The 20,595-nt window shown below is 38.7% G+C and overlaps 1 protein-coding gene and 1 non-coding gene across 6 annotated transcripts in view; both read right to left on the bottom strand.

The window, feature by feature from the left end:
• LOC121736835 (transmembrane and coiled-coil domains protein 2) overlaps window positions 1-20,595 on the bottom strand; it is a 60,084-nt gene that overhangs the window by 6,778 nt on the left and 32,711 nt on the right. The window contains exons 2-14 of one of the 5 annotated variants that reach the window (XM_042128258.1): window positions 19,326-19,532; window positions 16,687-16,790; window positions 14,314-14,447; window positions 13,087-13,113; window positions 12,608-12,721; window positions 11,005-11,165; window positions 10,484-10,554; window positions 9,091-9,227; window positions 7,459-7,473; window positions 2,563-2,586; window positions 1,391-1,547; window positions 617-743; window positions 186-296 (exon numbers count right to left, since the gene is read on the bottom strand). In XM_042128258.1, coding sequence (XP_041984192.1) covers window positions 186-296; window positions 617-743; window positions 1,391-1,547; window positions 2,563-2,586; window positions 7,459-7,473; window positions 9,091-9,227; window positions 10,484-10,554; window positions 11,005-11,165; window positions 12,608-12,721; window positions 13,087-13,113; window positions 14,314-14,447; window positions 16,687-16,790; window positions 19,326-19,472 — 1,329 coding nt within the window. In that variant the 5' untranslated portion in view covers window positions 19,473-19,532. Of the gene's footprint in view, window positions 1-185; window positions 297-616; window positions 744-1,390; window positions 1,548-2,562; window positions 2,587-7,458; window positions 7,474-9,090; window positions 9,228-10,483; window positions 10,570-11,004; window positions 11,166-12,607; window positions 12,722-13,086; window positions 13,114-13,458; window positions 13,762-14,142; window positions 14,149-14,313; window positions 14,448-16,686; window positions 16,791-19,325; window positions 19,533-20,595 lie in introns of those variants that run through there. The other 4 variants (XM_042128260.1, XM_042128259.1, XM_042128262.1 and 1 more) reach the window with 4 other exon arrangements.
• Window positions 12,039-12,231, bottom strand: LOC121736889. The gene has a single exon (XR_006037077.1). It is a non-coding gene; the product is annotated as a U2 spliceosomal RNA (small nuclear RNA).

The raw sequence follows: 20,595 nt of genomic DNA on the forward strand, positions 1-20,595 counted from the left end.
ATTCCTGTTTGTGGTTGCCACTGTTCGGCGTCGGTGTCGGCTTTCCTTCACAAATCAAAAAATATTTGGCGAACAGTTCGAGTGTTCGCGGTGTTTCCATACGCTTGGTAAACATTCAGTGTTGCGCGCTGTTTGGTGTTTGTGGTGTACGCCAAGCGTGAGGACGGGGCTTTATAGATGAATACCTCGTTTTGATGTAGTTCTGTGAGATCGTTGATCTGCTCCTCGAGCCGCTCCGTCCGGAACCGCTCCTCCTGCAGCGCCGCCGACAGAAAGGACACCTCTTGTGATAGATTCTGAAAATATAACATTCAATCATTCAGTCTTGATTAAAACAAAATTAAGAATTTACCTTGGGGTCCTTGAAAAGACACGGATAGTTTTTTTTTCGGAATATACAGTGAAACACAGTGAATCTGTATTTTCACTGTTTGCGGAGTAACGCAAACAGTGAAAACACAGATCCACAGTCTCATCTTTGAGTCATGACTTATGTTGCGTCTAATTCGATACTGTCCATAACTTTCCGCCGCTTTTTGGAATATCTAAAATGAATCTTCGACATTCGAACCTAACCCTTATGTAGTAGACATAAAGACCAAAAAGCTATACTAACTTTAATCGCCTCGACCTTCTCGGCGAGTCGCTCGTAGTCCTCCCGTCGCTCGCGCAGCTCGTTCAGTATGGGCTTGATGCTGAACGTCGCCTCAGAGATGTTGTTAGAACCGCTTTGGGGTGGATACCTGAAAATGTTGGAATTGTATTTTTTTTATAATAAAAAAGGGGGCAAACGAGCAAATGGGTCACCTGATGGAAAGCAACTACCGTCGCCCATGGACACTCGCTTGCCGGCTTTATAACAGGGAATATGTTATTTTCTTGAAGGTTTGCAAGACGTATGTATTAAAATCAAGTTAAAATATTTACAGAAAGATATTTTAATATGACTTCTAGAGACGAATAGACGTTACCTATCTAAGTTTTATCATGCACATTATAAGACAGGCAGAAGAACAGACACTGGTGAAAATGAACGTACGCACTTAGATGAGTTACATTGTTACACTCGCGTACGCACAGAAGTACGCAAGAATGTCCATATGCACGCACGTACGTACGAGGGCTGAATATGTACGCAACTGTGCACGCCCTTACGCACATTAACATGCCCACACGTACGCACATAACTCCCTATCTCTCTTACACACACAATACTCACGGCGCGCCCTCGCTAGTGACCGACGAACTCGGCGAGGCATCTGGCGAGAACTTGTGTGCCGGCGACGTAGCGGGCTGGCTTGTACACACGTAAGTATGCTTGAACGCCCGTACGTACCTACATTCACACACATGTCTTGCTCTCATCTTATCTCTCTCACACAATACTCACGGCGCGCCCTCGCTAGTGACCGACGAACTCGGCGATGCATCTGGCGAGAACTTGTGTGCCGGCGACGTAGCGGGCTGGCTGGTGCGGGGCAGCGTCGAGCCGCGCCCCTCCCCCGCGCCCGCCTCGCTCGCCCGGGACCCTTCCGACGACGCGTTCGCTGCACGTTGTAGCACAACTCAATACGCATAGTTGGTAATAACATAGGCATGGAGAACGGACTGAGCGTTATATAACAGACAAGATTTGACTACCGTAACGGCACTGACTACAGTTTAGGAACACATCAACTGTAAAATAACACTCAGTACATTCTCTATGAAAATAAACAACAGTATAATATAAATTTAAGGATTTCGAGAATTTCTGTTGTCAAAATGAGACAACAGATTGTCGTAATTTAACGTGTTAACATTTTTGTCTCATAAAACCAAAATTTTAAGTTCGTTATTTAAATAATAAAGCTATCGACAAAGCGTTTTCGTGTTTTTACAGCTAACCGCTTAGCTCTTAAAGCATTTTATAGCAAACAAATCAAATGGGTTAAAATAAAAACGAATAAAGCTTTAAACAGACAAGTGTAAAAATGAAATGTAAAGAAAAACAATGAAAAGTACGCAATAAGAAATAAAATTTTGTACTATCAGCGAAACTATTTTACAAGCAGAGAGAGAAAATGATCTACGCATCACGCGACTGGGACCGACAAGTATTCAAATAAAATTTCACTTTATGAACTAGGCTACAGGTTTCATTTTGCTTTACGCCACTACAAAGCAGCGGCTGCTGCGGTCGCTAGACCAATGTCGGTAGAAAATGAAACCTACAGTCTAGGTCATAAAGTGACATTTTATTTGATTTTTTTTCGGTCGCGATCGCGTACTACGATGATCGGAAAGCTACCTTTAGCGCCAGCGGGCCCCTAGACGAGCAATTTTATTGTGCAATATCACGTATTGCGTAATATTATTGACCGTCTAGGGTTGATATTGAACATCGCGCGCCTTCAATCTAATTGTCAAACAAACTATTCAATAAAATTTAAGCGTAATATTGCACAATAATATTGCTCGTCTAGGGGCCCGCTTAAATCACTTTACTTCTTATAACTTATTTTGCTCTGATAGTACAGTAAATGAAAGAACGTTCTATGATTCTATGTATATATTATTTACCTCGTAACTCCGCGTGTTGGGGCGCTAGCGTGCAAAGGCAATGTACATAGTTTACATAATGTAAAATGTTAGGTTATTACGTTGTAAGTACATACTACACAATATGATGAATAAGGATAGGTAAGTACAACCCGCAAAATATTTTTAGACTCGGCTGAGTGCTTAATATTGCATTCGCTAATTTCTAAAGAAGCGCTTACACGGGCAATAATTACATACTACATCAATAATTGTTCGGCGACACGAATGGAGCGATCTGGAGCAATTAGTGGAGCAATATGAAGCAATTTATTTCATATCGCTCAATGTCATATTCGATGGCCACATCACTCAATATTGTATTGCGCAATATTGCTGCTTGTTGCCGCAAATTGCTTGATGTAGTCGTGACGTCTAATTTGACGAGAATTGACTGGAGTTGAGCAATTTTAGTAGCTCGTATAAGCACAAAATAAGTGTCATGGCGCTTGCAAAGTGTGATGTCAAATTCTATACATTTTTATTTAATTTCGAAATCGAAACCACAATAGACATAACGACCAGTAGTTCGACTGCAAAGAAACGGACAGGTTTCAATATCTGTCAAATTCGTCGGGTTTCACTGGGATTATGAACGGAATGTGCCTCGCGCTGGCTGATATAATTTATTTTTAAATATTTAAAATAAAGATTTCAAAATTGGATTCTGACAATTTTAATCGCATATGCCAAAACACAAACAACAATACGACCAAAGAGGAACACGTCCATCGAATATGTCATATTTTTAAATTCGTAGGTAATAAGTTAACAACCCTAGCGACGATTTTCGTCATAATACGTCAAATTTAAAAATTTCAACATCAGTTCTAAGTCGGCATACTCTATAATTCTGTCTACTCTGTCGAAACTATCCGATGCAATATGTCAGAGCACTCTAGTCAGTGTCAAATTTATATTTTTATGAGTGTAGGCCACTTTATTTTCGCCGCCATCGCCGCCGGCAGATGCCGTACATGGGTACGGCATCTGGCGGCCCCTATGGACACTGCCGCCTCTAGGCCCAGGCCCATACGGCCTATTTACAAATCCGGGCCTGACTCTGGTACGCTATAGCATGGCCGCGTCATAATGATGCCTTCGAATTTGGTACGTACTTATACAGATATTTTGACCGGGTTGTACGGTAACAAAGAGTTAAATCATAATCATTTGAAGTTTATTTCTATGGTGAGTGTGAGTATATTTGTCTTTCTTTAACTCTATGTTCAATTATAATAAACTTCAATCATTTAAATAAAAACATTTAATTGGCTGAAGTAGGACGGTTACTATGATTATGAAAAGTTACTTAGTAATTACACGTAATGACTTATGAAATATGAGATGCAAAGGTGTTTATAGTCAAATCGTGAAAAGTAGCACAAAACTTTTTATTGATTTGAAGATTTTGACTATATTATAGTAGGTATAGGGTATATCTTAGGTGTCAAGATCTCTATTAAGTTTTGTGACATATCTCAGGTTTTTAAATATGTAAGGCGTAGAGTATTTATAGCAAAAAGTAGCTGCACTGGGACAAACATAGACACACAATCGTAAATTGTTAGATCCTATTGTACCAAGTAGGTAAACTTATTAATAGGAATTAATAAAAACACAATAAAAAAAAAACCACAGCAGACTTTATGGACGAAAACAATCTGATATTTATAAGACCTAGGCCGTAATAACTTTAACATAACGTTTCTTTGCAAATAAAAAAAAAACGAATAAAAAGGTTTATAAATAGTTATAACATATTCATGATAATTTTGAAGGTCTTCTTCAAACATCTACAAATTAGGTACCAGACAAGTAAATTTTAAGATTTAATAGATATTATTTTCGTTGATTAACAAATAGCACATAAAACATTACAAAAAAGATGTTATGTTTTTATAGCGTTTAGATGTTGCATATTAATTACCTATTGTTATGATGAAAACGGATAAAAACAATTAAGACATACGCTCATAACTCCGTTGTGCATTTGGTTTTTTTGCGTCGGAACATCATCATCATTTCATGCGTTAATTTTTCCGAGATAAAAGCGGTTTAGGCGTAGAGGTATCAGACAAACACATAGACAGACACTTACTCATATATAATATTAGTATGGAACTACGGATGGCATAGCTTAAGATGAAAAAAAAATTGAACTGAGTAAGATACTTGTTGCTGGCAATTTCATGTTTTTTTACTGTCTAATTTTGTGTAATTGTAAAGTTATACAAGGTGTAACAAAACTAATAATACTCAGGGCGTGTATGGGTCCGGGTATCTAGAGTTCGCTGTGAAAGTAGCAGCGCTGAAAGAGTAACTATTTTTTTCACCTTTGTATGGAAAAACGCATGTCGCGCGGGCGCTTGTCTATACAAATGACAAAAAAAAATGTTTGGTCTTTCAGCGCTCCTACTTTCACAGTGAACTCTATACAAGGGACACATACACACCCTAAAGTATTCTCACTTAGTTTTGTTACTAATTGTAAAGTTATATAATAATTGTTGTCCTTTACTGCTACTTTACTTCTAAAGTTGTCCTTTTGAAAATATGTTACATCATTATCCTAGTACTTGTGAATTATTTGCAATAAAAATTTTAAATTTTCCTCAAATTATTATTAATTGTGTGGTAACATGAGGAAAAATTGCTTTAATAAGCTTTACGATTTTTATAATAACGCGATTATTTATTGTTCAAAACAAAAAAAAGTCCACTTTAAAAAAAACCCTACGTTTTTCAAACGATATATTAGGACTTGTGAACGTCTACACAAAATACTAAAATTGCAAATCCCTACCTCACTAATCCAGCAAACTGTTAGGCGTTAGTGTAACAATAACAACACACTATTATATAAAAATATATTTACATTTCGTCCTACACCGTTTACACTTTTTGAAGAACATCACTTTTTATTTTCACCTATTTATTTCATTTTCTTTCAATCGACACACAAGTTCACACAACGCCCGGCAAGCAACTTTGATTTTTGCTATTATTTTCACTCATTTATTACATTTTCACTTATTTCTCCCACACAACCGACTCCAACAGCGTCCAGTGAGCAACTGAATGATTTATCTGAAGATTATTATCATTTGACCTTGAATTCGTGATAGTATTGTTGGAGGAACTTGTATGTTTATGTAATAACACTACTGTATAGGTAATTTGTATGTATTTTGTGTTATTTGCATAATGTATGTATCTTCAGCTATTTTAAGTATAGTAATTATGTGAAGGCACGAGGCCAAATGGATTTCAAGATATAAAAAAAGAAATACATATTATTCTGTGGTTATTCAGGCGAAAACAATAAAAGCACTGACAGGTTTTAGGCCAGTATAAATAGTCATTACTCAAGATGCATCTCGGTCTCAAGACGCGGTTCGGCTCTATGATTGGTCCAAATTATGGCAGCCAACCAATCACAGAGCCTAAACCGTGTCTTGAGACCGAGATGCATCTTGAGTACTGACTATTTATACCGGTCTAAGATTGGTCCAAATTTTGACAGCCAACCAATCACAGAGCCTGAACTGTGTCGTGAGACCCAGATGCATCTTGAGTACTGACTATTTATACCAGCCTTAGACTGGGTTGCACCAACTAACTTTAACTTTAACCTTAACTATAACCGGAAAAATTGACAGATGTCGTATGAGAATATGGGGTGTTTGGACGCCATATTTAACTTTAACTTTGGCCCACGCCTCTGGTGCAACCCAGTCTTAGAGTTAAAGTGACAGTTTTTCTTTCTTCCGTAGAAATAAACTTTCAGTGGCTATGCGTGATAAAGGGGTATGAAGATTTTTGTATGGAGCCTGGCCGACCTACTGTCCGCTAAATGTGTTTTTTCGCGTTCACGAATATTATTTTCAAAAATGGATAGCTAACATCAATACAAACAAAAAATAATCTTGGACAAAACCGCGTAAGGTGTCACATCTCGAAGATTTGTGCTGCCAAAGTTGCAATATCTTAAATTGGTAAAACTTTAGCAGCTCATATTTTCGAAATGTGACTCTTTACGTAGTTTTGCCTAAGATTATTTTTTGTTTGTATTGATGTTAGCTAACCATTTTTGAAAAAAATATTCGTGAACACGAAAAAATACATTTAGCGAAAGTAGGTCGGCCAAAATCTTCGTACCCCTTTAGTTAGTTTTAAACTCGTAGTTTAAAATAAAGATTGTTACTTTTTCTATTAACTAGAGATCGCCCAATAGTCGAAATTCGACCTTAATTTCAACGATATTAGGACTACTACCTATGTTTTGTAAAATATATTGACTTTATCATTTTTTTTTCAACTCTTGTCTCTGTGATTTAGCTGATCTCAGACTGGCCGTGTAAGCATTGTCTAATAGTATCTTAGATTCAATAAAAAAAAAACTATAATCCATTTTCAATTTGTTGTCAGCAGACTTCAACCATAAATAAAAGAGCATAATTCGTATGTATAGGCTTGTCACTCAAAAATCTGTCATTTCTCATGTGTGTGTGTTGTAGTGTATGTAATGTTTTATTTGTTAAAAAAATGTATGATAAAAGCATAATTTCAAAATAATATTAGTTCGATGCACTCCTTCACCTTATAAACTATAACTGTGCAAAATTTCGTTTCCCCATTGTTCGTAAAAAGGGTTACAAAGTTTTTCGTTCGCGTATTAATATTATAATATCTTAAAGTGTTATACATATATATATATATACAGCCTTGGTGAATAGGAATTAAAATAATCCAATTAGAGACAAAATATAAAAACCAAACGGGTTATGATCAATCAGTGGAAAAATTATTAGAAATTAAGTAAGAATTTTCTAGAAAAAATAGAATTTTGTGACGATGGTTTCTACGTATACTTACAAGGACCCGTGTTTTCTGCGAGACAAAATACATCATAAATTTCATTGTATAAAATACACCTTATCCAATAAAATAAAAATCTACAAATACATACTAATAATTTTCGTACATTCTTTCTTTTCTCGCAACTTTAGGTTATGGCCTAGAGAAACATGTGCCATAATTGTACTTTATCAAGATTTTAACCATAAATCGTTCAATATTTAGATAAAAAGTAAGGTAAGTCATAATATGTCCAAAGGGTTTCTTCACACAATCACAATGAGCAGGGCTTGTACCACGAAACCGTTTTGAGACTCAAACAATCGAACGAGAATGCCGCATCCTACTCTAACAAACGTGAAATGACGTTGTTAGAGCAGGACGCGGCATTCTCATCCGATTGTTTTGAGTCTCAAAACGGTTTCGTAGTAGGCCTACATGTGCGTCTCAAATGCGTGCAAAACGTACAACTGTGCGTACACATACGCAAATGTGCGGATAGCGTGTGAAATGTACGTATAGCGTGTACCAAACGTTTGGAAATGAGAGTAGTGATTGTAAAAAGCTTGTACCATATTATTATTTATAAAAATATTTACGTTACTCCATGTAGCTGTCATGTTGGCTAAGCCACTTGACAATGATAGCATCATAGATAAGCGCAAGCGTGATACCTTTTAAAAAGAATGCGTAAACGGTAAATACGTTTGGCATTTTTAAGTAGCTTTATTACCATGATTGTTCACGTTCTTAATTGCATGTCCCTTAAATTTTGAATGTCAAAGTTTTTGGAATAATCAAATTTTGTGTGCCATGGTGATTTTTGAGTTACGATACTAAATTTATTTTAAGATATTGATCCATTAACCAGAGTGATCTAAGTGACATTTTAAGCAATAAGTGACTAGAGGCAAAAATGAATTTTATACACAATTCATAATTCTTTCAGATCACGTTTCCCACTAGTTTCTTCTTGAGTCAGTATTTTCTTTCATAAGTATCGGAAATTTTATTGGGCAAAAATGTATAAAAGTCCACGTGCGGCAATCGAGGTACAAGCCTTCATATTATAACATGTCAAAATAAATGTTATTCTGTGCCCCGTTATTTTTTGCCCCCGCCGAAAAAAGAGGATCATAATGGATGGACCCGTTTCGGTCTAGCTTTTTTAGGGTTCCGTACCCAAAGGGTAAAAACGGGACCCTATTACTAAGACTTCGTTGTCTGTCCGTATGTCTGTCTCCAGGCTGTATCACAAAAACCGCTATAGCTAGACTACTGAAATTTTCACAGATTGTGTATATCTGTTGCCGCTATAACAACAAATACTGAAAATAAAATAAATATTTAAAGGGGGCTCCCATACAACAAACGTGATTTTTTCGGACTTTTTCGCTCTATCAATAATGGCAAGCGGTAGGCACTTGAATTTTTCACACATTCTTTTGTTATATGTGTACTTTAATATTTAATAGTAAAAATAAAATAAAAATTTAAGGGCCCCCATACAAAAAACACAATTTTAGCCTATTCTTGCTCTGTATCGGTACGGAACCCTTCGTGTGCGAGTCCGACTCACACTTGGCCAATTTTTTATTTATGCTTAAACATCACTTAGACCACTCTACTCGTATAAGGTCAGTAACACACCGGTAGCCAGCTGCGCGATGTTGTCGGCGGACCCGAAGCGGTTGGACCGCGAGAAGAGATGTGCGAACTCGCGCGGCGCCGCCATCACGCTGCCGCCCAGACCGACCATGCCGTCGCGGATGTTGCCGCCAACGTTCCTGTAATTGTTAATAATATTATTAAAATAATTGGAAAATATACGTTCCTGCGGCCACCAGTAGAAATGCGAAAGTATGGACAAACTGTGGACATAAACTAAAGGTGCCGTTCATTTTCCGAACTGAATTTTTGTCGGTCGCGGCCATAAAGTTAATACACCTAGCGGGATAGAGAAACAAAGGCCTGAGCAAGCGAGATGTCACTATCAGTAACACTGCGTGGTAAAAAGAGACGTGTGATACATGACAGCAGCACTCTTTTTTTGACGTCCAGTCGGCACGTGCCGCACGTTGACAATTTAATCCCATAGAATTAATGTTCAATCATGTTTGTGTAAGTCTATACGTACACATATTTTTCACACAGATGAAAACCAATTTCGGTTTAGTTTGACAGCACGAGATTGTTGTTCTATTCCGCTAGGTATATTAACTTTATGGTCGCGGCCAATCGCGACCGACAAAAATTCAGTTAAAATGCCACTTTATGACCAATGTTTATGACAGACTATAGTATATGTCATAGAGTAGGATATTATTTGAATTTTTAGGACTATAGTCTGTCATAAAGTGACATTTTAATTGAATTTTTGGAAACGAAAAAAGATCGGAACGCTACCTTAAGTTTATCTCCACAGTTTGTCCATACTTTCGCATTTCTACTGGTGGCCGTGCTAGTCCGGCTGGTGTATAATATAGTAAGTTGTAAATATATAGACCGATAATAAGCTATTGGATTTTCATGTTAGGACCGAGAAAAAAGCCCATACAAATAAAACAAAGCTTCGACTCGACTTGCCAGGCGCCGCAGTGCTTACAACATACTTGCTATATTATGAGATGAGATTGCTATTAAGATACGCCTTTTTGAAATAAACCGTTTTAAATCATAATATTATGACTTAGCAACACTGGTAACATCTGTGATGGGTAAGCCGTAAGTGACGAACAAAATCTCTATCACGTAACGCATTTCTAACAGTAGCATATGAGTACGATATAACATAATATTATAAACTTCATATTTTCTCAGTAATTTATACCATAGTAATTGTCTTCTTGACTTTTTGCCTATTCTCCAACATTTTATTTATAGCTAGACGTTCACGCAGTTTCCAGGAATTTTCTTGGAATCTAATGTCAAATAAGCACTAACCCAGCGCAATAACGCATAGTAGCAGACAAGAATTTTCACATGTATGATGTATTAGTATAACAGACAGACAGACACTTTTTCACGTTAGTATGCAACTCACTTGAGCCCCTGCCCCATGTCCCGCAACACCTCTCTCGGCTGCCGGTGTATCTGCCCGCTCGTGCCGTGTTGCTGCAACATATTAAACTATCGATTAATGATCATCTGTTCAATTACGCCATCTTTATATTTAGTTTCTTCTGAAAAAAATATATTTGAAGCTATTGTTTTTATCGCGCGCGGCGGACTTTTAGTTCCGGAGATGTGTGAACTCAAACATAATAAATATACATACATACATAATTACGCAGATTCTGGGCCAGGGGGGGGCTAATCAGATTTTTTATAAGCTAGGTGCTTATAAAGAATAAAAAATTAACAATTTTAGTTGTAAAAATATTGTATTGAAAGAATTGTAGATGAAAGTATTAGATAATATACTTAGTAGGGACGTCAACATGATCAAAGGGGGGGGGCAGCTGCCACCCCCCTGCCCCCACGGTACGCCCATGAGCGAGACTCCACTATGTGATATGTCACTTGATTAAATAAACTTTTTCATTTCATTTCCACACAACATACCTCCCAGCTCTTGATCCTCTTGTTGTACCCCTCCAGCTTCTTCTGCAGCTGGACGATGCAGACGGCGCTCTTCTGGTTCTTCTTCTCGAACACCGCCTTGATGCGCTGCAGCTGCTGTTTATCTGCATGCGCTGCTAGCTTGAGGTATTCGTTTACGTTGTCTGAAAGAAGGTAATTTATAGAGGTATAATATTTATTTATTCCTATAAACAGCCAACAAAAGTTACATTTATATAAATTGGGATTATAATATTTGTCACGGTTATTGCACTTTAAATTACAGGCTTATTACAACTATGAAAAGGATAAAAAATAAATAACATTGACATCAGATTTTGAAGTTAAACTTATACCATAAAGTTAATATATCTAGCGGAATAGAGCAACAATCTCGAGCTGTCAAACGAAACCAAAATTGGTTTTTATCTGTGTGAAAAATATGTGTACGTATACACTTACACAAGCATGATTGAACATGAATTCTATGAGATTAAATTGTCAACGTGCGGCACGTGCCGACTGGACGTCAAAAAAAGAGTGCTGCTGTCATGTATCACACGTCTCATTTTACCACGCAGTGTTACTGATAGTGACATCTCTCTTGCTCAGGCCTTTGTTTCTCTATTCTGCTAGGTATATTAACTTTTTGACTTATACTTACTATAAAAATTCTATTGAAATTGACAATCGTGGATTTAAACATTTTCAGGCTATCATGATTTTACTCATTTTAGTCTAAATCTGCTATCCTCAATAGTCAATTCATTTATTGTTTATTATAGACAAAAGTAGTCTGTTTTTGGCTTACGCCCATATCCTAAGATTTAACAAGTATTCTTCAACTGAAGAATCAACTCTTTAAAATCACAGGTTATATTTTTAAATGTCCCCTCATCCGCATAGTTGCCGAAGGCCGAAGCACACGCGCACGCTTATTTTCGCAAGTCGCAACATGAAAGACTTATTGGGTAAAATCAAAATAAACAAAAGGTTAATTCTAGAATCTAGAGATATTGTTCGATGAACTTTAATAGATTATGTGGGCCGATCCCGGCGGCACTGCAATGCCGGGCCAACCCGTGACGGGAGTGGAGCGAGCCCCGAACATCCCGTCGTGGTACAAAAATCAGTTTAATATACTGGTCCCGCAGTGCGGGAACTTTCAGATATTAAGCTGAAAAGAACAGATACTACACTTTGATCTTAGCCAAAAGGCCGAGAAGCGATACCGAACTGGTAATACGCGACGGATGTCATTCCAAGCGCTACGTTTTCAATAGCGCGATGTAGAAAACGGACACAATCTGACAGTGACATCTAGCGGCGAATTTTGGAATCAACTTCTCACATAGTACTAATTGCTATATAAAGGTGGCAGCACTGGCCTCCACAAGTAGCATAAAAATAATTCAAAACACCGCTTCGGCACAAGCGAGTCATATTGATCAAATACCATGGCCACACAGAAAACTGCTGTATGATAGTGCTTCATTGACGCTCTTTTTAAGCGTAAATACATCAATTCGCTTGTTACTAGAATTAATTTAGCATACAATCATGCGATCCGTATGCTTGTTTATAGGTATTATAGCAAAGAAATTACCATCTCGTATAGTCTGTTCTAGACGTATCAAGTCCTTGGTGCGTTCTATTTTGCTGTTGAGATGCGCGATGGCCGCCTGCGCCTTGGCCGACACATTCGCGCCGCTGTCGTCGTCTGAAACGAAATACATTCAAATTTAATAAAAAATTTAGCGGAACCGTGCTCTTTACTGCGAATAACAGTACGTTAATTTCGAGTCTAAACTAAAAAAGCAAGATTCATAAAAATCTTCTGATCTGAGAATATGAAAATAAGACAATAGGTGTCGAGAGGCAGGGTGCAAAAAAATATGTAAAAGGCGGTTAGTTAGGAGAAAATATGACCTTACTAGTCTTATACGGACACAAAGCTAAATTTCATTAAAACATTGTTAAGAAACCGATTATGTAGAAGATTGATTATTGACTCGTTAAAATTATAAGATTTATTTTATTGTCAAACTTGACCTAAGCCCCTTGACAAATAACACAAAAAATTACCTTGATTCAAATAATCGCCGTCTTGACCTGCAAATTAAAAAGAATGCAAATAATAATACGTTGTCGAGGCACTATTATTATACCGTACATCTACGAGCTACGCCAGACAACTGACAAGGTCCTTTAATTTCAAACTAAAAATTTTACAATACTACGATTTACATGCCATACTTTTGAAACAAAAAATCTTCTACAATTGGGACTTAGGCCCACTTGCCTAGATCTAAGATAAATTAAGCGTGGATTTAATATGACTATAAAATGAGACTACTTCTATATCTACAATCTCAGTACGTTTCACAGACATACTCCTCTGCGGCGAGTCCCCCCCACTATACACTGTACGCGGTGTGTACTACGTCATGACACTACCTCTATAAGCCGGCGAGCCGTACTCGTCCGCGGAGGAGAGCGCGTACGACACGTTGGGGCTGTACACCGCGCAGCCGTACTCGCCCGGCCCCATGATGTTAGACATACTCTTCTGCGGCGAGTCCCCCCCACTATACACTGTACGCGGTGTGTACTACGTCATGACACTACCTCTATAAGCCGGCGAGCCGTACTCGTCCGCGGAGGAGAGCGCGTACGACACGTTGGGGCTGTACACCGCGCAGCCGTACTCGCCCGGCCCCATGATGTTAGACATACTCTTCTGCGGCGAGTCCCCCCCACTATACACTGTACGCGGTGTGTACTACGTCATGACACTACCTCTATAAGCCGGCGAGCCGTACTCGTCCGCGGAGGAGAGCGCGTACGACACGTTGGGGCTGTACACCGCGCAGCCGTACTCGCCCGGCCCCATGATGTTCGACATACTCTTCTGCGGGGAGTTCCCCCCACTATACACTGTACGCGGTGTGTACTACGTCATGAAACTACCTCTATAAGCCGGCGAGCCGTACTCGTCCGCGGAGGAGAGCGCGTACGACACGTTGGGGCTGTACACCGCGCAGCCGTACTCGCCCGGCCCCATGATGTTAGACATACTCTTCTGCGGCGAGTCCCCCCCACTATACACTGTACGCGGTGTGTACTACGTCATGACACTACCTCTATAAGCCGTCGAGCCGTACTCGTCCGCGGAGGAGAGCGCGTACGACACGTTGGGGCTGTACACCGCGCAGCCGTATTCGCCCGGCCCCATGATGTTAGACATACTCTTCTGCGGCGAGTCCCCCCCACTACACACTGTACGCGGTGTGTACTACGTCATGACACTACCTCTATAAGCCGGCGAGCCGTACTCGTCCGCGGAGGAGAGCGCGTACGACACGTTGGGGCTGTACACCGCGCAGCCGTACTCGCCCGGCCCCATGATGTTAGACATACTCTTCTTCTGCGGCGAGTCCTCCAGACTAGAAAAAGAAGAAGAAATAAATCGGCATTTGTCATAGAACTACAAGATCGTAGCAACTAGCAGCAAAAGACGTGTGTCAGTTTCTATGCCATTCCCTCGCTTCACGGCGCTAGCTACGGCTAAAGTATTTAATTTTTTTTTCATAAAAACCAGTAGTGAGGCTGTAATAAGCCGCGTTCGCTATAGCTTCATTTCATCCGATTTGATATTGTTACCTCGACAAATGTAGAGACGAATTGAGATGCCAATATGTCTCAACTCATCACAAGTTTAAATACTAGCCCCCTTACTAATAAACGCTGTATAAGCTTTGAATAGTTATACAGTGTTTTGTCTTCTTCAATCCAATTAAATATGTCACTTGTGTGACAGGAACAAACACTGTATAACTATTCAAAACTTATACAACGTTTATTAGTAAGGGGGTAGATGTTTTAAGGTTTTTATTAGCAAAAGGTAATAAGGAGGGAAATAATATTTTGACGCAGTGTATTCATATTATAAATATTGAAACAGATATTGTGTTCTTAACGTCATAGAAAGTAATTGACTACTTTACCAACTTTGTATCCAAAATATTATCTCACTGTATACTCTTAGGGCTCTCATTCTTCTTCTATTATCTCTTAAACGCACGTCTGATATATTTTTTTAAAATATACACTGATAGACGAGCTTTTCGAATGGAATGAAAAAAGAGGAAATAGAAGACTATTTCGTTATTTCCATGACTTTACATACACTCAACACGAGACATGTAAATGATACAAGGAATATGTTTTCTGACCTAATAAACAATTAATGCAAATACATAACATCATCCTTATGACCTCATTTTTCCTATTTTGGGTGAGTATTTTCCTCAACAAAATATTAACTTTCCATGGTAAACAATCAATTTAACGCTCCAGATACGTCACCATCAGAATGTAAACAATTAAGAGAATGTACTATCAGAGAAGTTGATTCCTAGGCAGATGGCGGACCTAAATAATTTATTTGCGTTACGTCAAACCCATCTGACCGATCACAGCTAACATTGAATTTACATAAGCTGACCAAATGACGTAGGCCCGTCAACTGCCTAGGAATCAATTTCCTCGATGGTACATCAAATGTTCTTTTAGTGTCTTATCACACTGGCGATTAGCGAGCGATTTGAAAGAGACGCGACTGCGCAGCGCACACGCCACGATTGCGCGGCGTGCACGTCGCGTCGTGACAGCGCAGCATCGTCGCGGCGTGGCGTGGACGCCATTTTGTACACTCGTCTACGCAGATTATTATTATAATATATATTATAGTAGACTCGTCTAGGGTGTGACGTCAGAATGCATTTTGCTGCTGAGTGTCCAAAACGCCGAAGGCAAGCTGCGTGCACGCCGCACAATCGCGGTGTCATCGCGGCGTGTGCACTGCGCAGTCGCGTCGCTTTCAAATCGCTTGCTAATCGCCAGTGTGATAAGGCCCTTAAATACCAATTGATGTTTCGAAAATACTGGATAGAAGTGCGTTTATAAGTGTATTATATAAACGGTGGGCAGTGACCCATCCTCATGTAATCCTCGGAAGGAGCTACGCCTAGCGGCCTATGTAAAGACTCAGCTGTATCCCCATGATTTAAACGTATATGATAACGATTAACGTATGTAAGAAAATATCCACTTAGGCTGTGGCCATTTAAACTGTTTTGAGTCCTAACAGTTTTAATAGGCTCCTAAAGGTGCGCTTCCATTTTCCAAAGAAGCCAAGCTAAACCGCATTGTGATTTGCGAGAAAAGTGTTTTTGAGATCCAATAGAATCGCCTCATTTGCATGACATCGCTTAGCACAACGGAAAAGCAGCTTAACCCATCAAATCCCAAGCGGCACCCGGCTGTCGCATAACAATTGAAAATTAATTTTGTCTGCGATATCCACGATCGAGGTATTACAGGTGACTTTCTGATCCTCGCGGCAAACGACCTGGACCGACAAGATTTCAATTAAAATACTTTTATGAATTAGATTGTAGGTTTCATTTTGCTCTACAGTCTACACTCTACGCCAATACTAGTACAAAGCAGCGGCGGCATGGGTCGCTAGACCAATGTCGGTGGAAAATAAAACCTTTGACGTTGTTTATAAAGTGGCGTTTTGTTTAAAATTTTGTCGGTCGCGTGCCGCGTGGATCGGAAAGCCAACATTAGGGTTGCTAAATAACTGCTTTTGTAGCAACAAAGAATAATATTACTAACTCTCTAGAGCTGTTTGCAGTGGTGTTGGCTGACAGTGGACTGTTGCCCAGATCTCGGGAGTGGGACTTGACGTGGTGGGCACGAGGCTCATGGCGTGTGGGCTCCTGAAATAAAGAGTGCTGAGTATAACTTATATTATAAGCTTATGTCACTTAAGGAAGTTATAATTTGTATTAAAGTTATGGCATTGAAAGAATGCTCCTATTCATATCTATATGATATTGGTAATATACTGTATGATCACTGTAGTATAAAAAACACGAAAAATTTCCACCAGCTCTGTGTCTAACTTCGTCCTATTTAATTGTAATTTTTTTTCACAGTTATAGGTTAAATAAGATTCTGGAACTGAATCTACATAGACAGATTTTGGAACTTTGTATAATGATATTTGAGCCTTTTTTTACTGCAAGGTTAATAAACTCTTTTAACACTAACTCCTTTAAATCCTTCAAAATTAATGTTAATTTTGTTATAAATAAATTAAAATACTGATTTATAATAAACATTACAAATGCCATTAAGTACTTACTTAAAAATTACAATTTTTTTTTGCAAGACGCAAATATATAATATTTTAAAAAAAGCTCAAGTAAAATTACTTTATTTTTAAATTTATATATATGTATAAATGTTATGAAATAAGGTATTTAGCATAAAAATAAATATTTAAATTGTTTAGGGCAATTTGCTTTGGAATAGTTGTATCTAGCGAATAATTTAGAGGTTAAAATACACAACTTTTTCTTCCAAAAATGTTTGTATTTTGCACGACACTTTACTAAGTGCTGTAAAAACTTGTTAAAAGGCCAATGTTCAAAGTTCAATGACGTTCAAGATCACTAAAAATATTATGTATTTATTATTTTGGAATCACGTACTATACCGAAAGCAGTTTAGTTTTATACGTGGGAGAGCCATGCTTCGGCACGAATGGGCCGGCTCGACCGAAAAAATAACACGTTCTCAAAGAAAACCGGCGTGAAACAGCGCTTGCGCTGTGTTTCGCCGAGTGAGTGAGTTTACCGGAGGCCCAATTCCCTTCCCTATCCTCCCCTATTTCCTTCCCTTCCCATCCCTACCCTCCCCTATTACCCTAATCCCTCTTAAAAGGCCGGCAACGCACCTGCAGCTCTTCTGATGCTGCGAGTGTCCATGGGCGACGGAAGTTGCTTTCCATCAGGGGACCCGTTTGCTCGTTCTTTCATAAAAAAAGCATTTTTCTAAAACCTAGGTAATTTGGGAACATACGGTTCCTGTACTCTTTTATGTACTAATTAATGTACTTATCACAAAAATAAAAGTTTCTTTTGTTACTACAGAACTTTGATGTAAAAATGTTTTGAAATTGTGAACACTTTTCCCTCGGGAAAAGAGAAAAATTTGAAGTGTTTTCCTCACATCTCACCTTTGGCTGCTGGATAAACTAAATATAACTTTGAGCTGAACAAACTTATCGGAAACATTGATCTTACTTATGTCGCAAACTTCGGAAAATCAAAGTTTCGCTCTCGCCTCTCCGAACTGTAATAGATTTAGGTAGAGTTCTCGGAGACTAACATAGATCATAGAATAAAATAAAATAAAAACAATTCAAGACGTGAGTGGAAGAATAAGGAAAAATTTCCCGTTTTTTTGCTTAAATGGAGGCTTTAGGGCCGGAAAAATTATTTGAAATATAAAAAATATGGATTATATGTGTAGCCAGATATTTTATTAAAAAAATTAGGGAAAAAATGAGTTATTGTCCGTATGTTACGAAATGTTACTTGTTCGATTCTTCCACTCACGTCTTCTTATTATGACGTTGATGCGTTAACCATATTATCATTTTAGACTCTACATCAGGGGCGTAGCTACCGCCGTATCAGCCGTATCAATTATACGGGGCCCCGACCTACGAGGGCCCCCCAAGGTGCGTAAGCAAAAATTAATAATTACTTCCCAAATTTTTTAAATTTCAGAAAAGAGAAAAGTAAAAAAAAACGATTTCTTTTTTCCCGAGTAAAGCGTGCGTTCAAATTTTAAGAACTTCGGTCAGACCTGTCACTATTGTCCATAGAGGCAGAAACTTTAGAAAAACTAAAGTTATCATCAGCTATGAATGATTTAATTACTTAATCAGTTTGCCGAAAAAGGGCAAGGAGAGTTAATATTTAATTTGAATTGTTTTTAAATAATGTGACAGATAGATAAGTAATTATTATGATGAATAAATATTTCTTTTAATTTTATGCAAAATATGTTTTTTTCTTTTTTGAGAAATCTTTACCCTTCCTATGGGCCCCCAAACAAATTTTTATACGGGGCCCCGCCAAGGTACGCTACGCCCCTGCTCTACATATTTTAAAGAGTTGTTACTTGGCTCAGAAAAACCTGTAGGTACAAAATAATATAAAACGCATGCAATGGCCTTACTGTTTTAGGCAGAGATCATGGGTTTGACCCAAAGGTCACGTCTATTATGTCTTTGGCGCTTTATTTGGATCACTCTTCAGGTCCAGCTCTCACGCAATGTAGACACGAAAATAGCAGGGGATACACCAACGGCATGGTGTGCTGGAGCCAGGACCCCTTGCTGTACCGCATGTCGCAGGCGTCATCCAGCCCTCAGGCAATATAGACACTAGTACACTCACGACATGGTGCGCGCTGGACGGACTCTGGACGCGGGAGCGGATGACGTCGTCGGTGACGACGGCCGGGTCGCGCAGCTCCACCGCGGACGGCGACTGGCTGCGGCTGGACCCCTTGCTGTGCCCGTGGCCGACGTGCAGCGTGTCCATCGTGCTATCGCGCGACGGGCTTCATCTCGATATGTGTGACAGCCCCATTTCTCGAATTCACTGGAACAAAAACGTTTGCCGTTAGAAAAAAATGCATGGAAGCCGTTACGATGTTATTACACCTAACCGACGTTGCGAGCCACGAAAAAGCGGCTAAAAGTGCTTCGGTCCCATCTTTTTGGTTTCGCCGTAGGCGGTTAAACAAGTAGAGGTAATTTTATAAAATTTTCCAAAGGAAATAATTTAATTATCCGAGAAGAAAAATCGTTGTGAAAAAGGCTAGACAGGAAATCTAATAAACGTTTTACAAACAAAAAACAATGATTTTTAATTTCATTCCCAAAAAAATACTCTACCTAATTACATCGTGGCCCCTTATAGGTAGCATTTGCAAATTATTCTAACAACGAAAACGATGAGCTCCTTAAATTCACCAATTTATAAAGCGAATCCTACGAAAATTCAAGGATCCATTACACTCAACCAACTAAAGTGTTTTTTTCGGTTAACAATTTTCGGCAAAATATCTATACGAGTATCTATATTTTATATAAGTATATAAAACTCAAAGGTGACTGACTGACATGGTGATCTATCAACGCACAGAGCCTAAACCACTGGACCGATCGGGCAGAAATTTGGCATGCAGGTAGATGATATGACGTAGGCATCCGCTAAGAAAGGATTTTGATCAATTCCACCACCAAGGGGTTAAAATAGGGTATGAAAGTTTATATATAATAATACTTGTTAACGCGAGCAAAGCCGCGGGCAAAAGCTCGTTCACAATAAATTACATTACGTGAGGTTGTAAAGCTCATAAAACAAACTTGCGGATCGAAGCAAATTACGGAATGAGCATCGCGTGTCCGAGTTATAAGTTTACACAACGTATAACCACAGTAAACAGAGATATAAGTGCATAGCTGTGTCAATTCATTATTAGCCGACTACGGCGGAGCTAAAAGGAAGTGAAGATTTTGGCAGTCTTTGTATGCTAAACTCTTGGTCAGATCCTAATTAGTAATTACTTATTAGATGTACATATAGATTGTGATGATGACACGCCTATATATTTTTTTCTTGTATTTTAAACTGAAACTACACAAAGTAACCATAGAAA

This window comes from Aricia agestis, chromosome 19 (genome assembly GCF_905147365.1).
Source record: "Aricia agestis chromosome 19, ilAriAges1.1, whole genome shotgun sequence".
Taxonomy (NCBI): domain Eukaryota; kingdom Metazoa; phylum Arthropoda; class Insecta; order Lepidoptera; family Lycaenidae; genus Aricia; species Aricia agestis.